At 42.3% G+C, this 24,048-nt stretch overlaps 1 protein-coding gene across 3 annotated transcripts in view; it reads right to left on the bottom strand.

Moving 5' to 3' along the window:
- The window catches only part of rap1gap2b (RAP1 GTPase activating protein 2b), an 89,042-nt gene extending 66,381 nt beyond the window's left edge, over window positions 1-22,661 (bottom strand). For all 3 annotated transcript variants that reach the window (XM_060935169.1, XM_060935167.1, XM_060935168.1), the window contains exon 1: window positions 22,472-22,661. In XM_060935169.1, coding sequence (XP_060791152.1) covers window positions 22,472-22,515 — 44 coding nt within the window. In that variant the 5' untranslated portion in view covers window positions 22,516-22,661. The remainder of the gene's footprint in view (window positions 1-22,471) is intronic.
- Between the last annotated feature and the right edge of the window lie 1,387 nt (window positions 22,662-24,048).

The raw sequence follows: 24,048 nt of genomic DNA, 5'->3' as shown, positions 1-24,048 counted from the left end.
AAATATAAAGAAGGAATCAACATGAAAGTGAGTTGGAGAAGTGAGAATACATTTACATTTCATATTTACATTATTGATTTGACAGAAGCCTTTATCAAGGCCGAAAACAACCCAAGTGTGGCAGAAAACAACTCCTCTGCAGCAGAAAATGAACCAGCTGAGGTAGAAACCAACCAAAGAACCCAGCTGTTAAAGGAGCTGATAATGATAGAAAGCATCCAGATAGTATATTGAGCAGAAAACAGCCTTGGGAAATACAGGAGTCAGTCACAACTACACAACTAAACTTTAGAGTAAGTGCTAGTATTCAGGGCTCTACCCACACCTGTAATAAAGCAGTCAGTCAAACTACGAATGATTTTATTTGCAATGATAATAATAGTTGAACTGAAGTGGTGCATCAGACTTTTTCAAATTTGATTTGTCATAAATATGAGCGACATTGTTCTAACGTGACCTGAAGCATGAAAAACTACAGCCTACATTTTATCTAGTACATGAAATTGCAATGCGTGAATGCTTCCATGTCCGAATAACAGCAAGTTTTAACATCCATGACTTGAATAGGGCATAACCCATGAACTAGTAATACTGTATAGTTAAAAGGCTAACTCATGAACTAGAATTAAAGTTAATAAGGTAACCCATGAACTAGCGTCAGTGTAAACATGGAAACGCATGAAGAAATATAGAAAACAGGCAAACGCAAGAGTTAGCATTAAAAGAAACCCAAAGCGAACCCATGAATTACTTATCAGTCATTTTAGTGAACAGTATGTTTTGTTATTTGAATCAATACAAAATGTAGCTTGTTGAACAATAAGCTAAATTACCATTGGGTTAGACATCCACAAGTACATGTATCCTGATGAGAACAGCTGGATCTGCTTTAGTGTAGAAAAGCTGCAGAAACAGTCAAATTTTGGGGTATTTCTAGATGGTTCCAAGGAGTCTGGTTTTAAACTTAATGCAATGCATACTAATATATGCAGTGGAAGAGTTATTTATATCTGTTGATGAGAAGTGGAACGAGAGTGCATGGGTGTGTAATAGCAAAATAAGTTTGTCTGCAGGAGTAAAAAGTGAAAACTGCTCATACTCCCATTACAGTACTTGCATACATGGTTCCCTGTAATGCTCTTTTTCTTGTGCATGGTTAAATTTTTTCAGGCCCCATTGATCAGGTTTTGTCAGTTTTAAACAGAATTATAATGATCTGCAAGTTATACCATGGAGATATCAACATTTCATAGCTCAATATCCAACCTGCTGAAACATGTACAGGCAAGTTAATATAGTAGGTCGCTCAGAGAGCTAGAATAGCTCGCCAGATGTTTTACAGTATGTAAACTCTGTATTAACCTTAAGATCCATCCATTATCTGTAGCCACTTATCCTGTGCAGGGTCACGGGCAAGCTGGAGCCTATCCCACTTGACTATGGGCGAGAGGCAGGGTACACCCTGGACAAGTCACCAGATCATTGCAGGGCTGACACAAAGAGATAAACAACCATTCACACTCACACTCACGGTCAATTTAGAGCCACCAATTAGCCTAACCTGCATGTCTTTGGACTGTGGGGGAAACTGGAGCACCCAGAGGAAACACACACACACACTCAAAAAAACCAACATGGGTGTCTGTTACATGAACCCAAGTCTAACATGTAATGGTTGACATTTAGGTCACTCAACAAAATTGTTTCTGGCCAAGTTAACACATTTTACTTGAGTGGAAATACTTTCCATAATTTATGTTCACTGAGCAAGTTTTTTTTTTTGAGTGCAGGCACAGGGAGAACATGCAATCTCCATACAGAAAGACCCCTGTTGGTCACTGGGCTCAAACCCAGAACCTTCTCGCTCTGAGGTGACAGTGCTAACCACTACACCACCATGCCGCCCTAACCTTAAAGCATATATGCAGAGCCATGGCCTCACTTTCGTTTATAAATGCCTTGAGACCCCAAGAATGGCACAGGAATAGTTTTAAGTGTTAACAATAAATCTAATATAGTCATTTTTACGATTAAAGTGATTTATATAGGTAGCGGTCTGAGTGAATGACCTTGACGTCCGTAACGTCACAGCAGGAAGTCTATCAGTCTCATCGCCATTACCACTATACTAAAACACAGAGCTGACTGCAACTCCGATCCTCCATTTTGAGCTAATTTATCGCCATGCCATGTAGATGTGTTGCTGCACCCGCCAGCAACACGACAGAAGGTGGATTTACGTTGCATTCATGGTCCAAGAATGTTCAAACTGCAAATATTTGGAAGCGGTTTGCGAGAAGTTCATGGGCACATTGGGTGCCTATGAAGTGGTCTCTCCTCTGCTCTGCACATTTTACTGAAGACTCGTACGAGACTTCTGATCTGTTGAGGAGCGTTGGCTATAAGCCCGTATTGAAAGAGGGTGCAGTATCAACAATTAAAGAAAAAGAAAACTACAAGAAAAGGAAATTATTTTATTTGTTTATTTTTTAAAGCAAAATTCAGTTGCACCAGTCCTCCTGGAGTGAGCCGAGGGATGTTGCTAAAACCCGGGATGGAACGGGACGCGACATATCGCTTGGGCAGTGACCTCCCCACGGTTGTTGCTAAAACCGGTGACGTCCCATTCCGTCCTGGGTTTTAGTAATTGCCTGAGCCGAGCAGTAATGGCGGAGTACTCCGTATGGACAAAATAGAGAATGAGTGTAGCAGTCATCTTATTTCTAAACTGGATATTGCTGCCATCTCGCCCTTACGTGAAAGAAGTGAATGAACGGAGAACTGAACGAACAACTGAAAGTCAGATTGTTTCAAAACAATCGGCCACAAGCTCGGCCTTCAAGAAGCGAGAACACAGACAGGTAAGCTCCGACTCTCATTTGGATAAAAAAACAACAAAAACAACACGTTGTTTACCTGCATTTAGGTTAATACATGTAACTTGTATTGTGTGCTTAAGTTACCGGTACAAGATTATTTAATTTGCTTCAGAATGTGATTGTCTCAGTTCATCTGATTATTTAATTAGCCTTTTACGTTTTATCAGTGAAAATGTATGCATGTACATGTATGTTGCATAAGTTATACAGTAACACCTATCCTGTTTTAATGAGAGCCAACCCACAATCACTGAAGTCAAATCAGTCTTAGTTGAGCAAGTCGGTAACGGTATTTCTTACTTTTACCATAAATTTTTATTTATATGACTTTGGTCTATAGCTGTAAAAGGCCTCGGCCTTGCCGGTTCCTGCTGTGATGTCACACACTCAGGGCTGGCTGGCTCAGCAGGGCAGCTTGAATGCCAACTTTGTGGTTGATTTTAACTCTCAAATATATATATATTTATTCCCATTTTTGCAGCATACAAGAGTCAAGGATGGAGCTACTATCCACTCAGAAATTTATTTAAAAATAAAAGCTCTGTGTATCTGCTTTAAGATATCTCATCTCATCTCATTATCTGTAGCCGCTTTATCCTGTTCTACAGGGTCGCAGGCAAGCTGGAGCCTATCCCAGCTGACTACGGGCGAAAGGCGGGGTACACCCTGGACAAGTCGCCAGGTCATCACAGGGCTGACACATAGACACAGACAACCATTCACACTCACACCTACGGTCAATTTAGAGTCACCAGTTAACCTAACCTGCATGTCTTTGGACTGTGGGGGAAACTGGAGCACCCGGAGGAAACCCACGCGGACACGGGGAGAACATGCAAACTCCACACAGAAAGGCCCTCGCCGGCCCTGGGGCTCGAACCCAGGACCTTCTTGCTGTGAGGCGACAGCGCTAACCACTACACCACCGTGCCGCCCTATACATATATATATATATATATATATATACACACACACATATATATATATATATATATATATATATATATATATATATATATATATATATATATATACATACATATATATATATATATATATATATATATATACATACATATATATATACATATATATATATATATATATATATATATATATACACACATGGGCGGCACGGTGGTGTAGTGGTAGAAGGATAAAGCGGCTAGAGATAATGAGATGAGATGAGATATACACACACACACACATATATATATATATATATATATATATATATATATATATATATATATATCAGGGGCGATTTCTCAGAGACAACAAGGGAAGCCGAGCTTCCCCTAAAATTCTCTCCCCAAACTGCGGCGTCTACGACGTTGAATTCTCATTAAAACAATAACTTGCATAACATAATATATGCCCAAGATTGTATTTATGTTCATAACTATCCTGTAACTTATTTGAGTGATGTCTGACGAACTTGCAGTTCGCTATGAGAATCACCTTTGCTGCCAGGCTGTAACCTTTCTTATTTCAATGGGCTCTATGGACTGGCAGCAGTGTTGCCAGATTGGGCAGTTTTAAGTGCATTTTGGCGGGTTTTGAACATATTTTGGGATGGAAATTGTCAGCAGTATCTGGCAACACTGACTGGCAGCCGGGTATCCGTTGCAGTCTACGAGACGGCTCTGAACAGCCAATTTCGGCTAGTTGTTATTGGTTAAAATCAACAAAATCGTCACTTCCAGGGAAGCCGGGCTTCTCTGGGACTAAACGAGACAGTGGGAGGGACAAGAAGCCAGGCTGATAAAGGATTATTGGAGGTAGTGTTTGAAAGACATGACAAGGGCGGTACTTCGGCGAGGAACACGGAAGTATGATCAGTCAGTCCCTAGCGGATGTCGAGAAAGTGTAGTCGTGTGCCAAAGTGCTGTCCGAATTTCTTTTCATATAAACGGCTCTTCTCATCGATGTCTCTGTACATTACTCTGTAAATAAATGTAAATATTACTTGTTGTGCTCCGTTAACTTTCATCCATTCTATTAGTTTGATCATTCGTGAATTCACTCGTTTATTTCATTTGTAGTTCAATCTGGTTGTAGGCTAGCTTGAGCCTTATTGGGATCTGCAGTGCTAGCTGCTAACAGAAATTGGTAAAGTCTCTGGAAAGCACAACCAGCTGGTATGACAGGGTCACAGACCATTTTCTGGAAAAGGAGCGGAGGGCAGAATTTGTGTATAAATAGTGTTCATGTTCATGAATCTGAAGTGTGTATATTGTTCAGTAATGTTAAGAGAATGGTGGGCTCTGTGTTATAGGTTATACCTGGGTATAATATTCAAGGTTCTGTGTGTTGCATAGCCTACCTGGTTATGAATTTCCAGACTGTGTTGCAGATGTTGTTCAAGGATGTGTTGCACAGCTGGGTGTTGTGTTAAAGACAGGGTATGATGTTCAAGGCTCTTCGTTGAATAGCCAGTGATTTTTGGATGTTTGATATTTTTGATTAAGGATATGAGGCACTAGCCTGGCAAGCCAGACTATAACATGAAATGTACAAGCAAAAATACTTTCTGCCACTAGGTAGGGTTGTCTAGTTCAGTATGCTAATGGGGCACACCTTTCTATGCTTTGATATCCGGCCTACAGGTTTTACGATGAATGCGTAAAATGGGCTTCCCCTGTTTTAAAAACCAGCAGCCGCCACTGATATATATATATATATATATATATATATATATATATATATATATATACACACACACACACACACTCTCTACTTGAAGTTTTTACGTTTACTCACATGCATTATTACTATAGTAGCAGCATTTTTACTCAAGTGTGTTTTATACTGTATCTACCAGAGGTTGTCCACAAGTTGTAATAGATAATAGATACATACAGTACAAGCGTGTGTACTGTGTGAGTATCTCAGGCAAGTGTTATAGACTTTATCAAGATGAAAAGTGAAACAGCACAATTTTCTACTTCTTGTTTTGTATCACATGTGAATTAATGCAAACTCAGTGCCCTATTTCATTTGTGCTTTGTGTGTGTGTGTGTGTGTCTTTTGACCGAGTTACCAGTAGTGCGATTTTGGGGCTTGTGGTTTGCCTGGGTGTGGTGGGGATGTGGGTGACGAGAGGAAGGGTGTGTATACGTGTGACAGATTTTCTCACAGCGAGTTAAAAAAAAAAAAGCTGATGCACAAAAATGTCGTAAACAGATAATCTGTGCTAATGAGTACAAGTGAGCTGCAAACATGGTATTTAACACTAGAAAGCAAGTGCAGTCTGTAAAGCTACAACATGAATTTTTTTTTTAGAATTAACTTACTATATGGTCAAAAGTATGTGGACACCTGACCATCACACCCATAACTGGCCCAGACTGTTGCCACAACGTTTGAAGCACACATGCTGTACAATTACACTTTCCCTGCACTGGAACTAAGGGGCCCAAGCCTGTTTCAGCTTGACAATTCCCCTGTGCACAAAGCGAGGCCCATGAAGACATAATTCTGTTGTCAAAGTGTTATGACTGTTACTGTTAAACCCTTCATTATATAAGGAATTAAACATAACAGGACATGTTTTTGTAGAAAAGTAATCAACAATTGTGGTGGTACAGTATTACTTTTGTGGAGTTACTGATACCACCATGAAGTTGATTATTTTTACTATAACACCATGTCTCAAAGTGTTTTATTCCTCTTATACTGCAGCAATTGAGATGGTCCTCGTTTCAGAACCAAAAGTCCAGCTGGATCTGATCCAACTCCTCCTATAAGCCTAACCCTAACTCTAACCCCTAACCCTAATCTCCAAGCTTAACTCATCAAATACACTTATCCAGCTTGAAACACACTCAGTTGTCTCTATCCCATGGACATTTGGTTCAACCCCACCTAAGAAGGAGGGGCTAGATCAGGTCCAACTCCACCCCCTCAACTTTTGGTTCTGCAGTGAGGAATACTTGCAGCAATTTGTCTTTATGAAAGAACGACATTGTGATTTTAACTATATGTCTATTTTTATGTTTAATGTTGTGGAACTGTCAGACTTAAATTAATTAATACCTTCTGCCCAATGAGATTTGAGAACTGAACAGCACTGAGGTAGAAGTAAAAGTGATATACAGCAGAATTCAATGCCCATGCTATTTCCGCTGAGTCACCACTTCAGGAGACACTGCTGATCATCATTTGGAAATGCTCACCTTTGTCTGAATTTTGCAATTTAATGCCCATATGTCACATAATCACCAGTACGCCACTTTGACATACCAGAAGTCTCATGTCTTGTAATGTAAGTTAGTGAGGAAATGTCATAACACAACCTTAAAAAAAAAAAAAAGACAAAAAAAAAACCAGCTCACTTGGCTCATGGGTAGGTTGAACTTGTCATGAAAAGCAGAACTGTTTTGTCAGAATAAGCCTTTGTTAAGGTCCCATGGCATGAAATTTTCACTTTCTGAGGTTTTTTAACGTCAAAATGAGTTCCTCTGACCTTCTTAAGTCACCCCAGTGGCTAGAAATTTCATAATGTGTAAACCAAACTATGCCCAACATTTGAGAATGGCGCGTCAAAACGGCGCATTGATAAACTCTTCCCTTGCCTACGTCAGCAAGGGAGATGATCCCCATGCCCCCCCTCTGGATTCCCACCCACTGTATGGATTGCCCGCCCAGCTCAAAAGTTGCCACCAAACATGGAAGTTGCGCTGTACATGGATGTGACAACACAGAAAGGAGTCTGTTTTTACTGCCGACAGGAGAGCCCCTGAAGACGCAGTGGCTTAATTTTATTTACTCCAATAATACGCCGTCGAGTCTACCTAAGACGGTGTATGTTTGTCGGAAGCATTTTCCTGATCAATGTTTCCACAACTTGGGACAGTACAGGGCAGGTTTTGCACATCAACTGTCACTGAAGCCTGGGTCCGTACCAAGCATCCCTGCCGCATCAGCCACAAACACCGAACAAGTAAGTGTATAACTGTTAAGTCGTTTTGCTGTGTTTTAAAATCGGTGCCACGTTAGCCTTGCAATGGCTACATTAGCTGTGCAGCTAACCACTTCCTGCAGTTAGCCAGGTACTCTGCGCTACAAAACCAAAAAGCATGCAGCATGCTCTGTTAAACTGAGTTTAGTCTGGAAATTGACTGTAACTTATGAGCTTATGTTTTGCCGTGTTTTAAAATCGGTGCCACGTTAGCCTTGCAATGGCTACATTAGCTGTGCAGCTAACCGCTTCCTGCAGTTAGCCAGGTACTCTGCGCTACAAAACCAAAAAGCATGCAGCATGCTCTGTTATAATAGCCAATCAAAACAGTTTTTACAAAGACACCCACATTCTTTTTTTTAAGTCACTCGTTCATTGTTTGTTTGTTCAGTAAAAACCCAAACATTTGTTGAATTTATTTTATTTCCTCGCATCGCACCTTAATGACGTCAGCGCGCGGTATTTTTCCCTTCGCGGTTTGTTCCTTCTCTCTAGCCATAGTAAGACACCCACATCCGCTTGTTCTGACCCACTGGAGGTAGCGTCACAGTGCTGTTAGCCAATCAGAGGTAACACGTTTACATGTCATGAATATTAATGATAAGACCCGCCCCCACCCTCTATCCTTCCCCGCCTCCTGCTTCTCATTAGCAAAACGACGCACTGGGAAAAGCACTGAAATGGGGCTTTCTCCCAGGAGGCTATATCTACGTGCCGAGGGCTCATTTCGAGAAAGGCTGCGGATATAACATCCGGAAACCTCCACGAGCCCGTTTAAAGCATCAACAAACCACCATGTCATGAAACCTTTAGTGTTTATGTCATTATATCAGTTGTCATTAAGGTTTTTACATAGGTCTGTAAGTGAAGAACGATTTTTCATATGATTAATTTATTTAACTTTTTCATTCTTCATGTGTAGAGCACATATATTTTTCATATGTGACTTTCCTACATGAATAACTGTGTAATGGCTATGACTGAACAACTATACTAGTGCATCTCAAAAAATTAGAATATTTTTTAAAAAGTCCTTTTTTCATAATTTAATTCAAAAAGGCATGTTTTCATATATACTATATAGTCATTACATTTAAAGTGAAATATTTGAAGCATTTTGTTTTTAATTTTGATGATTATGGCTTATAGCTCATGAAAATCTGAAATCCAGTATCTCAAATTATTAGAATATTTCATTTCGAGTTTGAGTAAAACAGTATAAATACCGTGTATCTCTCTATCTAGTTCAGTACACACAATCACAATCATGGGGAACACTGCTGACTTGACAGTTGTCCAGAAGACGATCATGGACACCCTCCACAAGGATGGTAAGCCACAGAAGGTCATTGCTGAACAGACTGGCTGGAAAAGGTGCACAAGCAACAGGGATGACTGCAGCCTTGAGAGGACTTTCAAGAAAAGTTGATTCAAGAACTTGAGAGAGCTTCACAAGGAGTGGACTGAGGCTGGTGTCAGTGCATCAAGAGCCATCACGCACAGACATCTTCAGGAAAGGGGCTACAACTGTTGCATTCCTAATATCAAACCGCTCCTGAAACAGAGACAACATCAGAAGCATCTTACCTGGGCTAAAGAGAGAAAGAACTGGACTGTTGCTCACTGGTCCAAAGTCCTCTTTTCAGATGAAAGTAAATTTTGCATTTCATTTGGAAATCAAGGTCCTAGAACCTGGAGGAAGAGTTGAGAGGCACAGAATCCAAAGTGTTTGAAGTTCAGTGTGAAGTTTCTGCAGTCTGTGATGATTTGGGGTGCCATGTCATCTGCTGGTGTTGGTCGACTCTGTTTTATCAAGTCCAAAGTCAACACAGCCATCTACCAGAGGATTTTAGCACTTCATGCTTCCATCTGCTGACAAGCTTTATGGAGATGCTGATTTCCTTTTCCAGCAGGACTCAGCACCTGCCCACAGTGCCAAAACTACGACCAAGCTGTTTGCTGACCATGATATTACTGTGCTTGATTGGCCAGCCAACTTGCTTGATCTGAACCCCATGGAGACTCTATGGGGTATTGTCAAGAGGAAGCTGAGAAACACCTGACCCAAAAATACAGATGAGCTGAAGGCTGCTATCAAAGCAACCTGGGCTTCAAGCTGATCACTTCCATGCCACATTGATGCAGTAATTTGTAGTAAAGGAGCCCTAAGCAAGTATTGAGTGTATAAATAAACATACATTTCAGAAATTGGACATTTCTGTATTGTAAATTCTTCTTTGACTGATCTTAGGAAATATTCTTATAATTGGAGATACTGGAATTCTGATTTTCATGAGCTATAAGCCATAATCATCAAAATTAAAAAAAAAAATGCTTGAAATATTTCACTTGACATGTAATGAATATAGAATATATGAAAATTTACCTTTTTGAATTAAATTATGAAAAGAAATGAACTTTTTTACAATATTCTTATTTTTTGAGATGCACTGACTTGTACAGTGGTGCTTGAAAGTTTGTGAACCCTTTAGAATTTTCTATATTTCTGCATAAATATGACCTAAAACATCATTAGATTTTCACACAAGTCCTAAAAATAGATAAAGAGAACCCAGTTAAACAAATGAGACAAAAATATTATACTTGGTCATTTATTTATTGAGGAAAATGATCCAATATTACATATCTGTGAGTGGCAAAAGTATGTGAACCTTTGCTTTCAGTATCTGGTGTGACCCCCTTGTGCAGCAATAACTGCAACTAAACGTTTCCGGTAACTGTTGATCAGTCCTGCACACCGGCTTGGAGGAATTTTAGCCCATTCCTTCGTACAGAACAGCTTCAACTCTGGGATGTTGGTGGGTTTCCTCACATGAACTGCTGTCGTTGTTTTGCTGCATGACCCACCTTCTCTTGAGATTCAGTTCATGGACAGATGTCCTGACATTTTCCTTTAGAATTCACTGGTATAATTTAGAATTCATTGTTCCATCAATGATGGCAAGCCATCCTGGCCCAGATGCAGCAAAACAGGCCCAAACCATGATACTACCACCACCATGTTTCACAGATGGGATAAGGTACTTATGCTGGAATGCAGTGTTTTCCTTTCTCCAAACATAACGCTTCTCATTTAAACCAAAAAGTTCTGTTTTGGTCTCATCCATCCACAAAACATTTTTCCAATAGCCTTCTGGCTTGTCCATGTGATCTTTAGCAAGCTGCAGACGAGCACCAATGTTCTTTTTGGAGAGCAGTGGCTTTCTCCTTGCAACCCTACCATGCACACTATTGTTGTTCAGTGTTCTCCTGATGGTGGACTCATGAACGTTAACATTAGCCAATGTGAGAGAGGCCTTCAGTTGCTTAGAAGTTACCCTGGGGTCCTTTGTGACCTCGCCGACTATTACACGCCTTGCTCTTGGAGTGATCTTTGTTGGTCGACCACTCCTGAGGAGGGTAACAATGGTCTTGAATTTCCTCCATTTGTATACAATCTGTCTGACTGGGGATTGGTGGAGTCCAAACTCTTTAGATGGTTTTGTAACCTTTTCCAGCCTGATGAGCATCAACAACGCTTTTTCTGAGGTCCTCAGAAATCTCCTTTGTTCGTGCCATGATACACTTCCACAAACATGTGTTGTGAAGATCAGACTCTGATAGATCCTTGTTCTTTAAATAAAACAAGGTGCCCACTCACACCTGATTGTCATCCCATTGATTGAAACCACCTGACTCTAATTTCACTCAAATTAACTGCTAATCCTAGAGGTTCACATACTTTTGCCACTCACAGATATGTAATATTGGATCATTTTCCTTAATAAATAAATGATCAAGTATAATATTTTTGTCTCATTTGTTTAACTGGGTTCTCTTTATCTGCTTTTAGGACTTGTGTGAAAATCTGATGTTTTAGGTCATATTTATGCAGAAATATAGAAAATTCTAAAGGGTTCACAAACTTTCAAGCACCACTGTATGTCACTACTCCGATACTTGCAATCACACACATATGCAGCTCCATATATCCACATGGAATTAGAATAAGAAACACAGACACTGAACAGGATAAAGCGGCTAGAGATAATGAGATGAGAACACAGACACTAATGAACAAACATACTCAGATTTCTACCCCAAATGTAGTCAATCAGCCAATGCATGTTTGACGTTCAATGTGAAAAAAGTAATTCCAATTTTCCAAGATGGCTGCCTCCATAATGTTAGCTAAATGGTGACATTTTGTTCATGTTTACAGATGACAGCACATCCTTTTATGCCCTAAACCACATGTGTGCGATATCTTTAAAGAACTAGATGTGGTGTGAAACAGATAATTTAAAGGTGGCTATATATGTATGAAAAAGATTTTGAGTAAGACATTCATTGCCTGTTAGTTACATTAGCCTTATTGTTCCAGTGCATATCCAAAAATGCAAACATGCCTTGACTTACTGACTACTTTCAGTGTAATTGCAAAACTATGTAAATTTGATTCTTTCAGGGTACAAACTGACAAGAAAAGGAAACAATGCATCAGTCTTGCATCAAAAGCATGAAGAAAGACTAGAAGCATAGCTTGTGCATGGAAGCAGAGAGTAATGCTTATGTCTCTTCTGATGTTTCTCCTGCATTATTAACAACCCTGGCTCTGATGATGACATGAAGTAAAACAGTAGATATGCCAAACTGAACAGAATGCACACTGCTAGACAGAGTGTTTGTGTCATCACCTGGCACTAAACACACAATCAGTAGTCATCAGAGAAAAAGAGTGAAGGGTCTAATTATCGTATAAAGGACTTGAACCAAGAAGATTGGGTCATCCTTATAAAATTTAGTACCTTAAGGGTTCTATGGAAGTTTATCAGTTTTAGCTTTCTGAAGAGCTTGTACCAGTGTTGTAGTCAAGTCACTAAACCTCATGCCCAAGTCCAGTCTTGAGTCCCCAGTGTTCAAGTCTGAGTCAAATCCAACTCATTAAAGAAAATTCCAAGTTGAGCCCACTATTGACCAGAGTCGAGTCCGAGTCGATTCCGAGAACAAGACTCCAACCGCACCATTTGACGATGGTTGTTGCTGCCTTTATGTGAAACCGTCTCTGCTACTGTGTTGGACTAACATTACTGCTTGACTGCCCCATTTTAGTTAACAGGCTATAGATAGTTTTCACATGACGTCACAGAGTCGGGGATTCCCGAGTGGCGGCCATCTTGCGGGTCAAGCTTACCGTACGGGTGACTGAGCACACATTGTAACACGCGAGTACAAAGTCTTCAAAAGAACCCAAGCAGGCTATTTAAAGCTAGCAATGGTGCACACCTGTTGTATTCACGACTGTCGTAATAGGTCAAATGATGAAGTCAAGCGGAGCTTTTATGGAATTCCCACTGTACGGGAGCACGAAGGTGAGCAAACAAACTCAGCATACAAAGGAGAAATCTATGGCTTGCAAGAATCAACCGCAAGGATTATCAGCCTTCCAAACACAGCAAAGTCTGATCCGATCATTTTATAAGTGGTAAGTTGTTTAAATAAACAATCAATTGTGTTTAAGTTTGTTTTTGGAAACCAAAACATCATGTGAACAATCTCTGGAGAATGCCTAACTGGAACCGCTGAGTGTACGTTTACATTGTAATGTACACTTCATATCGCTCGTTTGTCACGTTTCTATTTGAAACTTGTCACTTCACTCACGCAAGGGTCATTTTTGAAAAACATTTTAGGTCTATTCTGTATGATTTGATTTGTGTTTGGGATGCAAACAGCGCGCCTTTTGGCGGATGCCACCTGAATCGCGCAGATCCGATTTTTTTTTTAGGGGGGGCGTTGGAGTGTCTGATTATAATTTCAAAGTAAATTCTGTATTAAAATTACTAAATAAGCAAATCCGTTACAGTCCATGAAACAGGAAGTATAAGGATGAGAAAAAAAACAGTTTAAATCGGAAAGCTGCGCACATTTGCGCAGTCCTGCACACCGCTCGGGCTACACAAATGTGCGCAGCTTTCCGATTTAAACTGTTTTTTTCTCATCCTTATACTTCCTGTTTCATGGACTGTAACGGATTTGCTTATTTAGTAATTTTAATACAGAATTTACTTTGAAATTATAGTCAGACACTCCAATGCCCCCCGAAAAAAAAAATCGGATCTGCGCGATTCAGGCGGCATCCGCCAAAAGGCGTGCTGTGAATACATAAAGTTGTATATATCAGACAGCCTTTAAAGTTTGATGAAGTCAGTTTCAGGCTTTGGAGCAGGCTTTGGCAGTTTCAGGCTTTGGCAGCCCTGCATAGTCACTTGAAAATGCATCTTTGTCCACTTCGTAGGGGTCAATTCCCCCAATCAAGGCCAGTTTGGCTGCATACCGTTGTCGTGAGATGTCATCTAACATATCTATATACTTCTGTTTGCTTGATTTTGCCGACATTGATCTTTATTTTAGAAAACTGACTATATAACTTCATAAATTCGTCCGAGATAACGTAGCTGGTAGTGGCGATGGTCCGTTTTGTTTGCCCCGCAAGATGGCGGCTGGGGGCGTTCCCCGGAATGCCGTGACGTCAGTGAAAACTATCTATAGTTAAAAAGCCTGTTCATCGCTCAGCAAGCCCCAATATCAACAGGGCAAATAACATGAGAGCAGGTTAACACTAGCTAGTTCATCACTCAGCAAGCAAGCCTTGCTATCAACAAAGCAATGAACATAGCATGTCACCTACTTCTCTGGGTGGAGTCCTGCCAAATGTCGATTGAAGTTCGAGGTTGTCCCTGTCATCTCCTCGATACTTCTTCTACACAGCAGTGCATTTTTTCCCACTGCACGAGAAGTCTGTATAAGCAAAGCGGACAATCCTAGGGGCTTCTCTCTAGGCATTTTAGTGCCATTAACATTAGTTTGTTCCTGAACATGACGTACGAACAGGTGAATGTGCATTCTCTTGCACAAAATTAGTATAAAAATTAATGTAGATATAAATACCTTATGCCAAATTATTATGGCATATTGCAAAAAATAAAGAAAAAATCCAAGTCCTCATTTCCAGTTTATGAGTCTGAATGGAGTTAATGCACGAGTCCAAGTCATCAGCGCTCAAGTCCAAGTCAAGTCACGAGTCCTTAAAATTAGGCCATGAGTTGGACTTGAGTACTACAAGCCTGACTTCTACTTTGTACCTTTCCTGAACTAGAGACCTTTTGTTGTTTGCTTGTTATATGGATGAACCCTTTTTTTTATAAGTTTATGAGTCAAACATGGCAAAAAAGGTTAATTGAGCCTGCAATATATCTAAATTAAACCGTAACTTTCTTATCATCCATATAAGTTGAGTGTGAGATTAAGGCATGGACATTTTAAAAAGCTATAACTGATCGCTACTTGTTAGCGCTTTTAAAATTGTAGCTTTAGTAGAAACCTAAAGATGTAATCATCATTAAAAATATATTGGTGGACCTACTGCAGGAGAGATGAGGGGAAACCCTGAGTAAATTTCTTTTTGAATAAATAATTTATTTCAGAGTTTGACACCCTTTATTTAGGGTTAAGATAGTGTTGACATAATGATTGCACACTTACAGTGGTGCTTGAAAGTTTGTGAACCCTTTAGAATTTTCTATATTTCTGCATAAATATGACTTAAAACATCATCAGATTTTCACACAAGTCCTAAAAGTAGATGAAGAGAACCCAGTTAAACAAATGAGACAAAAATATTATACTTGGTCATTTATTTATTGAGAGAAATGATCCAATATTACATATCTGTGAGTGGCAAAAGTATGTGAACCTTTGCTTTCAGTATCTGGTGTGACCCCCTTGTGCAGCAATAACTGCAACTAAACGTTTCCGGTAACTGTTGATCAGTCCTGCACACTGGCTTGGAGGAATTTTAGCCCGTTCCTCCGTACAAAACAGCTTCAACTCTGGGATGTCGGTGGGTTTCCTCACATGAACTGCTCGCTTCAGGTCTTTCCACAACATTTCCATTGGATTAAGGTCAGGACTTTGACTTGGCCATTCCAAAACATTCTTTATTCTTCTTTAACCATTCTTTGGTAGAACGACTTGTGTGCTTAGGGTCGTTGTCTTGCTGCATGGCCCACCTTCTCTTGAAATTCAGTTCATGGACAGATGTCCTGAGATTTTCCTTTAGAATTCGCTGGTATAATTCAGAATTCATTGTTCCATCAATGATGGCAAGCCGTCCTGGCCCAGATGCAGCACAACAGGCCCAAACTATGATACTACCACCACCATGTTTCACAGATGGGATAAGGTTCTTATGCTGGAATGCAGTGTTTTCCTTTCTCCAAACATAACGCTTCTCATTTAAACCAAAAAGTTCTATTTTGTTCTCATCCGTCCACAAAATTTTTCCAATAGCTTCCTGGCTTGTCCACGTGATCTTTAGCAAACTTCAGATCAGCAGCAATGTTCTTTTTGGAGAGCAGTGGCTTTCTCCTTGCAACCCTGCCATGCACACCATTGTTGTTCAGTGTTCTCCTGATGGTGGACTCACGAATATTAACATTAGCCAATGTGAGAGAGGCCTTCAGTTGCTTAGAAGTTACCCTGGGGTCCTTTGTGACCTCGCCGACTATTGCACGCCTTGCTCTTGGAGTGATCTTTGTTGGTCGCCCACTCCTGGGGAGGGTAACAATGGTCTTGAATCTCCTCCATTTGTACACAATCTGTCTGACTGAGGATTGGTGAAGTCCAAACTCTTTAGAGATGGTTTTGTAACCTTTTCCAACCTGATGAGCATCAACAACGCTTTTTCTGAGGTCCTCAAAAATCTCCTTTGTTCATGCCATGATATACTTCCACAAACATGTGTTGTGAAGATCAGACTTTGATAGATCCCTGTTCTTTAAATAAAACAGGATGCCCACTCACACCTGATTGTCATCCCATTGATTGAAAACACCTGACTCTAATTTCACCTTCAAATTAACTGCTAATCCTAGAGGTTCACATACTTTTGCCACTCACAGATATGTAATATTGGATCATTTCCCTCAATAAATAAATGACCAAGTATAATATTTTTGTCTCATTTGTTTAACTGGGTTCTCTTTATCTACTTTTAGGACTTGTGTGAAAATCTGATGATGTTTTAGGTCATATTTATGCAGAAATATAGAAAATTCTAAAGGGTTCACAAACTTTCAAGCACCACTGTAGGTGTCCCTATAGCATGAATTACATGTGTGCATGTAAGAAACAGAGAACCCAGATTTACAGTGTTATGTACCACCAGTGTGAACAATCTGATGCTGCGATGCCACTAGACAACAGTGGTTTATGGTCTGAGCACTAAAATGCTTGAGCAGACAGAAAATCACGATAAGACTAAAATATTAATACACTTCATAAAAGCATGTTACAGATGTAGGTAAACATCTTCCGAATCAACACTCACACAACTCATTGGATTGTTCATCTTTTTGATACATTGTTTGCTTGAACTGGAATTTATTTCTTAAATTACATATAAAACACTCAGAAATGTTATTTTTAAGTGGTTAACTCCTTTAGGAAGATCAAAATTTGTAACATTGTGCTACTCCACATTAATTCTGTTTAAAACTGAGAATTATTAATAATATTACTTCAGTGGGCATTACATATGACTTCAAGAAGTGTAATGGTTTTGGCCCAATCACATACAATTTTAGGGGATGATGCGCTACTCAGAAGGTGCATGCAAAGGCTAGCTAGCTGGCTAACGTAGCTAAAGTTATGTGTGAATCAAATAATCTCTGCGATAGACTGGCGACCTGCCCAGTATGTACCCTGCCTCTCACCTGAAGTCAACTGGGATTGGCTTCAGTTTCCCTGGCATCCTGGTGGATAGGCGATATAGATAATGGATGGATGAATGAAACTGAAATTGTGATAAGTTTTGGCAATGACTGGCAGCTGCAGGCCGACCTGGGAAAGCAGCTGAGGTTTCCCCAATATGTGGCAGTAACAACTCTCCGTCCAGACGTGATGATAACATCTGAGGCTTTAAAACACCTCATCATTCTGGAACTAACAGTTCCCTGGGAAGAGCGTCTTGAGGAGGCCAATGAGAGGAAAAGAGCCAAGTACCAGGAGCTGGTGGAGGAGTGCAGGGAGAGAGGTTGGAGAACGTTCTACGAGCCCATAGAAGTTGGCTGTAGGGGTTTTGCAGGGCGCTCTCTCTACAAAGTCTTGAGCCACTTGGGCATTGTAGGAGCAGCTAAGAAGAGGGCCATTGCATCCGCAAGCGAAGCCGCAGAGAAAGCCACATGGTGGCTTTGGATTCAAAGGGGTGATCCGTGGACTGCTACTGGGACGCAAGTCGGGGCTTGATCAACCCCGGCTGGGTCACCTGGGTGAGGGTGTATGATGTTGCGAGACCCGAAACACCCGAGCACCCCAGGATACATCACTGAGGATGCGTCCCAGTGCATCCATGAGGTGTTTCTAGCATAGTGAATGTCTGGCACAGCCAGTGACTCCTAGGAATAGACTAGGTGACAACCAAGAACAGTTTGGTTGACTACTGGAGAGACAGTTGACAGCACAGAAAGACGGCACCCGGGACAGTTTGGGTTAGCAGCCCAAACTGTATCTTTCGTGAGAAAGAACCCAAACAAGCTACGGAAAGCCCTACAGTGAGATACCCCCAGGAGATCCCGAGAGGGGGGGAGGATGAGATCTCCAATTAGACGGACCAACCGTTGACGACCCATGCAAATGGACAGATGACGAATGTGACATGCATTTGCGGAAAGCTGTGCAAGAATCAGCGTGGCCTGAAAATCCATCAGACCAGAATGAAATGCTTGGAGCAGGAGATTGAGGTACAACGCACAGGTCCAGAACCTGGTGAGACGCAGGAGGCGCCCAGCCAGGAGGCAAACCACAGAGCCCAGTCCCTCCACGTACCTGAGCCTCCCAATCCCAGCAGAGTAATTCCACAGCAGCGGATTAAGTGGCCCCCAGCCAGCAAGCGGAGTGAGTGGTTGGCGTTTGACCAGGATGTATCCAACATCATCCAAGCTACAGCCAAAGGAGATGTTGACAGCCGACTCCAATCGATGACCACCATCATCTTCAGCTATGCCTCAGAGAGATTTGGGCAGGTAGAGAAAGGAGGATCTAAGCCCACCTCCTACACAATGAACCGCAGGACCACTAGGATACATCGCCTGCGCCAGGAGCTTCGCACTCTGAAGAAGCAGTATAAGACAAAGCAACCTTTAACAGAGCTGAAAAACATCCTGCGGAAGAAGCTGATGACCCTTCGCAGAGCAGAGTGGCACTGGAGATGGGGAAGAGAGAGAGCGAGGAAGCAAGCTGCGTTCATTGCCAATCCCTTTGGCTTTACAAAACAACTGCTTGGGGACAAGCGCAGTGGCCGGCTTGAGTGCTCGATAGAGCAAGTGAATCGCTTCCTCCAGGACACAGTGTGCGATCCTCTGAGAGAACAAGACCTGGAACCCAACAGATCTCTCATCAGCCCCGCCCCCTCAACAACAGAGTTCAACCTGAAGGAGCCAAGCCTGAAAGAGGTCGAGGATATCAAGGCAGCTCGCTCAGCATCTGCTCCAGGCCCCAGTGGTATTCCCTATCTGGTTTACAAGCACTGTCCAGAGCTTCTACAGCACCTGTGGAAGATCCTGAAGGTGATTTGGAGAAGGGGAAAAGTCGCTGACCAGTGGAGGTGTGCTGAGGGAGTATGGATCCCCAAAGAGGAGAACTCAAAAAACATCAACCAGTTTCGGACCATCTCACTCCTGAGTGTTGAAGGGAAGGTGTTTTTCAGCATCGTCTCTCGGAGACTGACAGAGTTTCTCCTCAAGAACAACTACATCGACCCATCAGTGCAGAAGGGAGGGATCCCTGGAATACCCGGCTGTCTGGAGCATACTGGAGTCATCACACAGCTGATTAGAGAGGCTCATGAGAACAAAGGCGACCTAGCGGTCTTGTGGTTGGACCTGACCAACGCCTATGGGTCCGTACCGCATCAGCTGGTCGAGCTTGTGTTGCACCTCCATCATGTTCCCATTAAGATCAAGGACCTCATCTTGGATTGCTACAATAATTTCAGGATGAGGGTCACTTCTGGGTCAGAAACATCAGACTGGCATCGCATTGGGAAAGGAATAATAACAGGCTGTACCATCTCTGTTATCCTTTTTGCGCTAGCCATGAACATGGTGGTCAAGTCAGCCGAGGTGGAATGCAGAGGGCCCCTGACTAAGTCAGGTGTATGGCAGCCCCCGATAAGGGCCTACATGGATGACCTGACTGTCACTACAACATCGGTCCCAGGGTGCAGGTGGATCCTGCAAGGGCTCGAGAGACTCATTACCTGGGCAAGGATGAGTTTCGAGCCCTCCAAGTCAAGATCGATGGTGCTGAAGAAGGGGAAAGTGATTGACAAGTTCCGGTTTTCCATCTCAGGAACTGTCACTCCAACCATCACAGAGCAACCCGTCAAGAGTTTGGGGAAAACCTTCGACTCTAGCCTGAAAGACTCAGCTGCCATCCAGAAGTCCAGCATGGAACTTGGAACCTGGCTCACCAAGGTTGACACATCTGGTTTGCCTGGTAGATTTAAACCCTGGATCTATCAGCATTCTATCTTGCCACGAATCCTCTGGCCCATGCTAATCTATGCAGTCCCAATGACAGCAGTTGAGTCCCTAGAAAGGAAGATCAGTGGCTTTCTTCGAAAGTGGCTAGGCCTCCCACGCAGTCTCATCAGTGCGGCACTGTATGGGGTGAGTAACACACTGCAGCTTCCTTTCAGCGGCCTCACCGAAGAGTTCATGATGGTATGCACCAGAGAAGCCTTACAGTACAGGGACTCAAGGGACTGCAAGGTGTCAGCAGCTGGCATCGAGGTGAGGACAGGAAGGAAGTGGAAGGCTGGGAGAGCAGTGAAGGTGGCAGAGTCTCGCCTAAGACAGAAGGCACTGGTGGGCACTGTGGCAACAAGAAGAGCAGGCCTGGGTTACTACCCAAAGACCCTGATCAGCCAGACCTGCGGTAAGGAGAGACACCACCTGATCCAGGAGGAGGTCCAAGCAGGCGTGGAGGAAGAGCGTGTAAGCAGGGAGGTGGGACTCCGGCAACAGGGAGCATGGACAAGGTGGGAGAGAGCACTACAGCGCAGGATCACCTGGACAAACATCTTGCAGGCAGACTTCCATTGGGTCCGTTTCCTAGTGCAAGCTGTCTATGATGCCCTGCCTAGCCCAGCGAACCTCCATGCCTGAGGAAAGAGTGAGACACCCTCCTGCCTTCTGTGCTCTGGTAGAGGCTCCTTAGAACATCATCTCAGCTGCTGCCCAAAGGCCCTGGCTGATGGCCGCTACCGGTGGCGCCATGACCAGGTGCTTAAGGCAGTTACTGAAAGCTTAACCTCTGCCATCAGCTCCTGCAAGCACCATCATGCCCCAAAGAAGGCAGTCTCCTTCATAAAAGCTGGAGAGAAACCCCGAGCACGCCAACATATAACAACAGGCCTCCTCCACACGGCAAATGACTGGCAGCTGCAGGCCGACCTGGGAAAGCAGCTGAGGTTTCCCCAATATGTGGCAGTAACAACTCTCCGTCCAGACGTGGTGATAACATCTGAGGCTTTAAAACACCTCATCATTCTGGAACTAACAGTTCCCTGGGAAGAGCGTCTTGAGGAGGCCAATGAGAGGAAAAGAGCCAAGTACCAGGAGCTGGTGGAGGAGCGCAGGTAGAGAGGTTGGAGAACCTTCTACGAGCCCATAGAAGTTGGCTGTAGGGGTTTTGCAGGGTGCTGTCTCTGCAAAGTCTTGAGCCGCTTGGGCATTGTAGGAGCAGCTAAGAAGAGGGCCATTGCATCCGCAAGCAAAGCCGCAGAGAAAGCCACAGGGTGGCTTTGGATTCAAAGGGGTGATCCGTGGACTGCTACTGGGACGCAAGTCGGGGCTTGATCAACCCCGGCTGGGTCGCCTGGGTGAGGGTGTATGATGTTGCGAGACCCGAAACACCCGAGCACCCCAGGATACATCACTGAGGATGCGTCCCAGTGCATCCATGAGGTGTTTCTAGCATAGTGACAGATGTAGCTGCGCTTAAAATTATAGAAAATATGACAAAGCATATCAGGCAAATTGGGATGTCAGGAGGGCCAGGGAGCATTGCCAATTTGCATTTACATAAATATTCATAACACAATCCTGGTATTTTCAGTGAGGTTAAAGGTATAGAAAAGTTCTTAGGCCTTTTTTTATTTGGACATTAAAACTGTCTAATATTCTACATAGATTTTATGGCTACAGGATCAAGGGTACTTTAGGAAACACCTAGCTTGAAAATATTGTGGAGGTGAACTTGTGCCATATGTTTCCATGTTGTAGCTTTGATAACAGTAATACTTGTTAAGACATTCCCTGCACCTTCACGTCCATTTTCAGTATAAGGTTTATGATCTTGATTTAAAACCATGTTCATGATAATAACAAATATTCATGCAACATAAAACTCTCATTCAAATCACGCACACACAGTTTCTGTCTCACCTTCACACATACACACAACACACACACATGCACTCCCAGCATCTGGTCCAAACATCCATACACCATTTGGTTAGTGCACAGCTAGCAGCAGCTGATCCTGCTGCACGTGAGGCACCTACCATCCAAATCCTCCGAAGGACACGCTCCTCTTCCTCCTCAGCATGGTTGCCTTCTTCCCACTCTTTGTTTGCCTCCCACTCTTTCTCCTTCTTTCTCTGGATGCTTACTCCCTCGTCTCTCTGTGGTGTGATGTGTAGGTCTCTTTCTGTTCTTCCACTAGTTATACTTCAGCCTCCTCTCTCACTCTCTCTCTCTGACAGTTTTAAAACCTGCACTTGCTATATGTTGCCACTCCCTCACTTTAACACTCAACTCCACACATGCTGACAGTGAGCGAGAAATAGAGGGAGGAAGGAAGGGTGGGAGAGGTGGGGCTGGATGCAGTCATTGCTCTCTCTCTCTCTCTCTCATTTTCACTCTCACCACTTTCTCAGTCTCTGTCAATGGTCCTCTCTCAGCCTTCCACTGCTGGAATGAAAAACAGATCAGTGAATATTCATGAGCTTTATTTATGCATTATTAATTGGATTAAATTAGATATTGATCAAAAGCACCACTTGCCATTTTAGTCATCATCCAATTGTTAACCACATCCTGTTCACACCTGGTATTAACAGCTGTTTCAAATGATGTAATGTGATCACAGAAATGTCCTGCAAAATTCAGCTTTATGTACACATATAGTCTAGTTAACCTTCAGCAGTAGTCCTTTCTGTCAGCAGAAAGCTTTTTATTTATTATTAAGACCAAGTCCCCTGCCTCAATTGCACCATTAGTTTTTCTTTGGCTAATCACACACAAGGTACACCACCACGCTTACCAGAGAGTTTGGGGATTAGGTACCTTATTCAAGGGCACTTCAGTCAGGCTTGCTAGTCCAGGGAATTGAGGGTGTTTTCACACCTGGTCCCCTTTAAAGGAACCAGACTCAGTCCTCTTTAAGTGGACCAAAAAGTGGACCAACAGAAAAAGAACTCAGTTCTTTTTGTGTTCACACTGTGAATTTATTACAAAGAGGACTGGGTTCTCTTTCTGGTCCAGTTAAGCTTTGATGGGGCCTCAGTCCTCTTTCTGTTCACACCAGGTCCTCTAGAGCCCTCAGACCCCCAGTGCACAGAATTCTGGGTAATTTTCTCTTGAATCAAAATGTCTGCTGCCATGCTTGCCCTGCTGTATTCTTTGATCAAAATAGTGCGGATTAAGGAAAATAAATGTATTATATTATATATATATATATATATATATATATGTGTTTATATCTATATATATCTATATATATATCTATATGTATATGTGTGTGTATGTGTATATATATATATATATATATATATATATATATATATATGTGTGTGTTTATATATATATATATATATATGTGTGTTTATATATATATATATATATATATATATATGGGCGGCACGGTGGTGTAGTGGTTAGCGCTGTCGCCTCATAGCAAGAAGGTCCGGGTTCGAGCCCCGTGGCCAGCGAGGGCCTTTCTGTGCGGAGTTTGCATGTTCTCCCCATGTCCGCGTGGGTTTCCTCCGGGTGCTCCGGTTTCCCCCACAGTCCAAAGACATGCAGGTTAGGTTAACTGGCGACTCTAAATTGACCGTAGGTGTGAATGTGAGTGTGAATG

This window comes from Neoarius graeffei, chromosome 12, assembly GCF_027579695.1.
Source record: "Neoarius graeffei isolate fNeoGra1 chromosome 12, fNeoGra1.pri, whole genome shotgun sequence".
Taxonomy (NCBI): Eukaryota; Metazoa; Chordata; class Actinopteri; order Siluriformes; family Ariidae; genus Neoarius; species Neoarius graeffei.
Note: the sequence above shows the minus strand (reverse complement) of the source record. Positions and strands in the feature narration are given on the sequence as shown.